The following is a 6,120-nucleotide window of genomic DNA, read 5'->3' on the forward strand; positions in this document are numbered from 1 at the left end:
GGAGTCACAATGTCTCAGGTGAGGTGACCCCGGCCCTGGTCAGGCCTCATCTGGAGGACTGGAGTCCTGTTGTGGGTGCCATGTTTTAGGAACGATGTTGGTAAGCTAGAGAATGGCCCAAGGAGAACAGCCAAGATGGGAAAGAGTCTTGAGCCTTCCTGACATATGCAGATTCAAGGAACTGGGACTGCTTAGAAGAGAAGGCTCAGGGTGCCTTCTAGTATTTGAAGGATTGTCATATATATGACATAGAGCCTTGTCCTGCTTGGCTCCAGAGGACTGGACCAGAGCCATGGGGGTGGCAGGGAGGGGTTAGAGAGGAAGCTGAAAATAGACTAACTTAGCTTTGATGCCAGGAGGAATTTCCTGCACGTTAGATGTGTTCCCAGGTAGAGTGGACTTCCTTCTTGGAGGTCTTCGAGCTCAGGCTGGATGACCATGAGTCAGAGATGCCACAGAAGATTTGGATTAAAAATCAATGAGCTCTCAGGTTCTGTGATTGTCTCAGTAGCTCAGGCCACAGGTACCTCCTTTGGTCATGGGCTGCTGGGCCTGAGTCTGTCCATGCTCAGCAGAGCCTGGGCAGCCACGACCCTGCCCATGGCTTTGCTTTCCTTTGAAATCTCTTTTTCTAAAAGGCTCCTTAACAAGAGAACACTCAGACATGAAGTTGGGGCGGAACGTGGCTCGGACATTCATGGACTACTATCGCCTGAACCCCATCATGGAGAAAGTGTCCTTTCCCATGCCCAGGCTCAGGTAAGGGAGCACATAGAGAGGGGGCCTGCATGGTCTTCTCTGACCCCTGGCATCGGCCTGGGTATGGCCAGCACAACAAGCCTTAACCCTTCCTGTGGGCTAGGTCCTGTGCTAAGTGCTGAGGACTCCAAGGAAGGCAGAAGAGGGAGGACCTGCCCTCAGGGAGCTCACAGTCCTTAAAGGGCTGTGTCAGCGGTCATGATGATAATGGCCATTATAACCATGATGATTGAGATGGGAACATTTTAACATGGGAACCCTTGCCCTGCTCTCTGGGCTCTTGGGAAGAGAGGGCTTTGGAAAAAATGTTAGAACCATGGAAATAGGAGGCAGCCCAGAATGTTGCTGGGCTCAGAAAACCAAGGTTCTCGCCTCTTTTGCTGACACCTTGTGTGACCTGGAGCAACATAGAACAGCCTCAGTTTCCTCATCTGTAAAATGACTGCTAAGGACCTTTCCAGCTCCAGATCCATAGTCCTCCCGTGTCCTTGCTTTTACCCTCCCTGGCTTCAGTTTCTTCACCTGTGGAGTGAGGGAGTAGAACTCCATGGCTTCCTGTGACTATGATTATGCCTCAGATCCCACCCCCACTTCTGCCTCTGGAGGCTGACAGAATCCCCTGCTCCTTCCCCAAGCCCATCCTTGGTACCAGCAGGGAAATGGAGCCTGGTCCAGCCCATGGCTTCTGCTGGGCCTCTGCCCCCTCCCCCAAGCAGCAAATGCTAGGACAAGGAGCACTTCAGCTTTTTAAAGAAAAGTTGTGTTGTGTCTAGGAATTCATCACTGCTGCTGCTGTTTTCCCATTTCTTTCTTAATTTGGGGGTTTTATTTTGCTTTTTAGAGGGTAATTGGGATTAAGTGACTTGCCCAAGGTCACATGGTTGGTTTTTATGTTAAGTGTCTGAGGCCGGACTTGAACTCAGGTCCTCCTGACTCCAGGGCCGGTGCTCTATTCACTGCGCCACCTAACCCCCCCCCCCCATTTCTCTTGATAATTATGAGATATCAGTGGCAGCCCCTGTGCCTGGCCCATCTGGGGAGCTAGGGAGGGCCAGGGGAGCGACAGCTCCTTAGAACTGCCTGAGCTGGGCCAGAAGGCAAGGAGAAGAGTAACCACTACCCCACCCCACCCATGTCAAGAGGCATAGGTCGTCTTCACCAGTGCCTGGGCCAGGGCCAAGAAAAGGCATCTGGAATTAGAAACTGGCCTCAGGCTTTTCATGTGGAAAATGGAGTGACCTTTAGGGTTATGTCCAGCTCTGAATCGATCACTGCTGGGTAGGAAGCACATATTCATATCATCCTCATTTTTCAAATTAAGAAATTCAGGCCCAGAGTTTTAATACAATACAATACAATACAATATAATATAATACAATACAATACAATACCACACAAAACCGTAAACCTAGGAAGAATCAGAGTTGAGACTCCAACCCAAATTCAGATTTGATGAGCATGAGTTCTAGGATCTTATTTTTAAAATGTCAAGCAGCCCAGGGCCAAGCATAGAGCCCCAGGGACCTCCTGCCACAATGAGGCTGAATTACTAAGATCTACCCTTTGAGTTCAACCATCCTGAGTCCACCAGCCTTCCAACTAGTTCTGAGTCATCGAATAGTACAGTTGATTAGCCCAAACAAGACAGTCAACCAACTCTGCTAAGCCCCGGAGATACAAACACAAAAACGGAACAAATGGGCCCTGTCCTTAGGGAACTTCCACTCCACAAGAAGAGTATGAGATACCTTATAAAAACTTTGTTTAAACTGAGATAGACTGTCTCTAGCATTCCATTCATAGGGAGCTCAGTAATCCTGTCCCAGAAGGAAGTGAGGCCAGTCTGGGACGGCCTGTTCTTGAGGAAGCCCTGTCGGCTGTTTGCAATCACCCCTTCCTTTCCCAAGGTTTACCAGCTGTTTTCCCAAGAGCCACAGCCAAGCTCACTGGTCCGTTGTCTGCAGGCACTGTCTTCTTCCCATTTCTGAAGAAGTTTCCTTTCTCCGGTCTTGAAGTACCTGTGCTATTTCCTATCTGCTTATTGTTTTAGAACCCAGCCACGTCCCTCATCTGGACCAGATGACTTGAAGGGCATCTGGGTCCTTCTCGCCATCTCCTTCCTTGGCTTGCATATCCTCCTGTCACTATTTTTGTTCTTCGTTTTTGTTGTTCACTCCTTGACCAAGAAAACAAGAGGCAAAAACCAAATAGCATTTCCTTCTTCCCGTTGTCACCATCCCATCCTCTCTAAAGGTCTTGCCTCTTCCTTTGATCCTCCTTTCCTCCCTCCCCCAATCTAGATTTTTTTTTAAACCTCAACATCTTTTTGCTGTCCTTAACTTCCCAGACTAGCCTTATAGCTCATTCTGAGCATCAGGGACTGTAACACAATTTTAATGTAACTTGTATTTTACTTTTTTGTCAGTTAACAAGTATTCACTTTTTCTTCTTCCCACCTCCCCCACTGGAAAAAAAAGAAAACAAACTCCTCTAATACACACGCAATAGATAGTTAAGCAAAACAAACTCTTTCATTGGCCATGCATAAAAATATGTTACCTCATTCTGTGCCCTCACCTTTCTGCCAGGAGGTGATCAGCATGCTTTATTGCTGGACCTCTGGAATTGTTGTTCATTAAAATGGTCAGAGTTGTTCTAAATATTTCCTTCAGTTGAGGCATGATGGATTTTGCTTCAGCCTCTTGTTTTAACTCTGTGTAAATCTTTATGTTTCAAGCATGTTTCTTGAAAACAATATATTGTTGGATTCTATTTTCTCACCCAGTCTGCTATCTTCCATTTTATGGTTGAGTTCATTCCATTCACATTCACAATTGTGACCATTAATTGTGTATTTCTCTTCTGTAGTCTGTCCTACTTTTCATTCTCTTGGCTTTCCACCTTCTCTTTATAAAGAAAGAGGGTGATGAAAGAGTAATGTGCCCCGCCTTTGGGTTCTAGATTAGGTGCAATGAGTTTCTATTCCCTTGAATCTCTTCTCTTACTAGAGCCCAATCACAGGTTCTTGTCCTGCCTGGGGAAATCTAAGAAAAAGTCACTGAGTCATTTTTCCAGCCCATGTCAGCATAAGAAGACAGAAAGATCTATGGATATTTCAATGTATTGAACATTTCATGTTCTGTGATTTAGGGTCCCTACCAAATTTGGCATTCTGTATTCTATTTTCTAACTCAGTTATTCATTAAACATCAATGAAATGTTTACTATGTGGATTTTATTGAGCCAGGGGTGTGGCATGATCAAATCTACTCTTTCAGAAGATCAGTGTAGCAGTTAAGTGCAGGGTAGATGGACTGGAGTGAGGAGGGAGGCCAGACACCAGGTTATTTCACTAGTTAAGGTGTGAAAAGTTGAGGATAAGGACTCATATCAGGGTGGTGGCAGCCTTAGAAGAGAGGGGGGAAAATAGAGAGATGCTATGGAGGTGTGAATGAGAAGACCCAACAACATTGAATGTCTGGGGTGAATGCAAGTGAGGAAGGGAGGGTGACACATGGGCTTGGGGCCTGGTGACTGATGGTTGTGCCCTTGACCATAATGAACCCCCTCTTGGCACCGACCACCTGTGTTCTAAGGTCTCTTCCAGATCAGACCCCTTCCCAGTTAGAAATCTGTGATTGCAGCCCCACTTGCCGCCTAGTTTCCCAGTAGCAGATCCAGAGGTCTGGTTGCAGGCCCAGCCAGGTGTCCTCAATCATTGGATCATGCTTTTCTCTCTAATTTGTTCCCCTTTGCAGGAAGGAACGATCACCTCCCTTCAAGTACTCACATGTTCGGGCCCAGCCAGGTTCCCACTTGGCCCTCAAGGGAGAGAAGAAGAGCTCTTTCAATCACAAAGACCACTCCCAGTCTTCATAAAGACCCAAGGGATGCTTGCAGGGCTTGGGAGAAGGGTCACCCTTCAGAGCCAACAGAGGCAAGAGTGCCGCAAAGGAGGGTCTGAAGAGAAGCCTTTCCTTCATGTCCCACATGAGGATTTCTGAAATGATAAGTAGCCTGGAAAGAAAGGGGAGAATTGGAGGGGTGGGGAAAGGACACACACACATATCTATATGGATCCAAATATTGGCCAACCAAGAAGACAGGTTACCTACCTGACCCAAGAAAGGGGTGTGTGTATGTATGTGTGTATGTAGTTACATACATGTATGTATGTGTGTAGTTACATACATGTATGTATGTGTGTATGTACTTACATACATATACACTTATTATAGAGACATATATATGTACATATATATATATACCATATAAGCATACACTGAAAAATAATGGGATTACAGGTCACACTCGGGTTTTATATGAGCCAAATTATGGCCTACGTTTGGACAAATATGTTGGAAGTTTACCCCTGACTTTTCCTTTCACTGATAATAAATTGAATGCAGAGCTGGAGCCCATTTGCTGCTAAGCCAATAGAATTCAAATGATAATTTTCTGTAGCAAGATGACCCACAATTCCCAGAGCTGCATACAGACATCTCACCGAACTCTCTGGCTTTCCCTCTTTCCAGAAGGTACAGCTCTGTAGCCACGAGACAATGGGTAGGCCCAAAGCAGAACCCAGAAGTTCTGGCTTTCCCTGCTATTCTCTCCTTCCTACAGACCTGAACAGAGTCAGAGAGAGGCTGATACCCTTCTTAGGGCTAATGGCTCCAGCTGCTGCTGCAGGTCTACCTGAGCTGCAGCTCAGCTGACCTGGTTACCTTAGTGGGGTAAGAGAGACAAGGATGGGGTACGTCTCTCACATTAACTATCCAGTAGGCCAATGGATCAAACTCTCCCCTTTCCTTCCAGAGCTTTTTAAAGTTGCATATGTTGCTATGAATTGTTAATTTCTTAAGCAAAGGATGCTGGCTACTGCAGCTTTGTTGACTTTTAAACGGGGTTCCCTAGCATGAAGCTCCCTTCCTGCACCCCTCCCACAAATGCTTCCCTGAAAGCTGCTACTGGGAAGCTTATTTCAAATGTTGGCTCCAAGATTGGTGGGTCCTTCAACAGGTCTGTTTTGTTGCTCATCTATCCCTGGGTAGCCTGAGATCAGTGCACAGATGGGGCCTGGCACCAGTGCCTATATCCGTACCTCATTGGTCATATTCCATGGCAGAATCAGGTTGTGGGGGGAAGTGATTGTCACTGGAAAAGATTGGAGAATAGGAAAAGGAACAATCCTTCCCACATACCCCTCCCCTGTGCCATGTTTGGAAGAGAGATGAATGACAACAAAAAAAATCCAAAGCCCCCTTCTCCATCCCCCTTCCCAAGGTGGTAGAGGTTAAGTGCTCGGGCTTTTTTTCTGCAAGGGAAAGTGCCTTAGTATGATGAATGTGGCCTCAGCAG

General features: G+C 46.5%; 1 protein-coding gene across 1 annotated transcript in view; it reads left to right on the top strand.

Annotated features, from left to right (window-relative positions):
• The window catches only part of LOC138164829 (cytosolic carboxypeptidase 6-like), an 824,829-nt gene extending 819,945 nt beyond the window's left edge, over window positions 1–4,884 (top strand). The window contains exons 11-12 of the mRNA XM_069092755.1: window positions 663–759; window positions 4,518–4,884. Of these exons, the coding sequence (XP_068948856.1) occupies window positions 663–759; window positions 4,518–4,638 (218 nt within the window). The 3' untranslated portion in view covers window positions 4,639–4,884. The remainder of the gene's footprint in view (window positions 1–662; window positions 760–4,517) is intronic.
• The last annotated feature ends 1,236 nt before the right edge of the window (window positions 4,885–6,120 follow it).

Source organism: Petaurus breviceps, unplaced genomic scaffold (genome assembly GCF_028583685.1).
Source record: "Petaurus breviceps papuanus isolate PSGF00001 unplaced genomic scaffold, PetGlider_PUasm1.0 207, whole genome shotgun sequence".
NCBI lineage: Eukaryota > Metazoa > Chordata > Mammalia > Diprotodontia > Petauridae > Petaurus > Petaurus breviceps.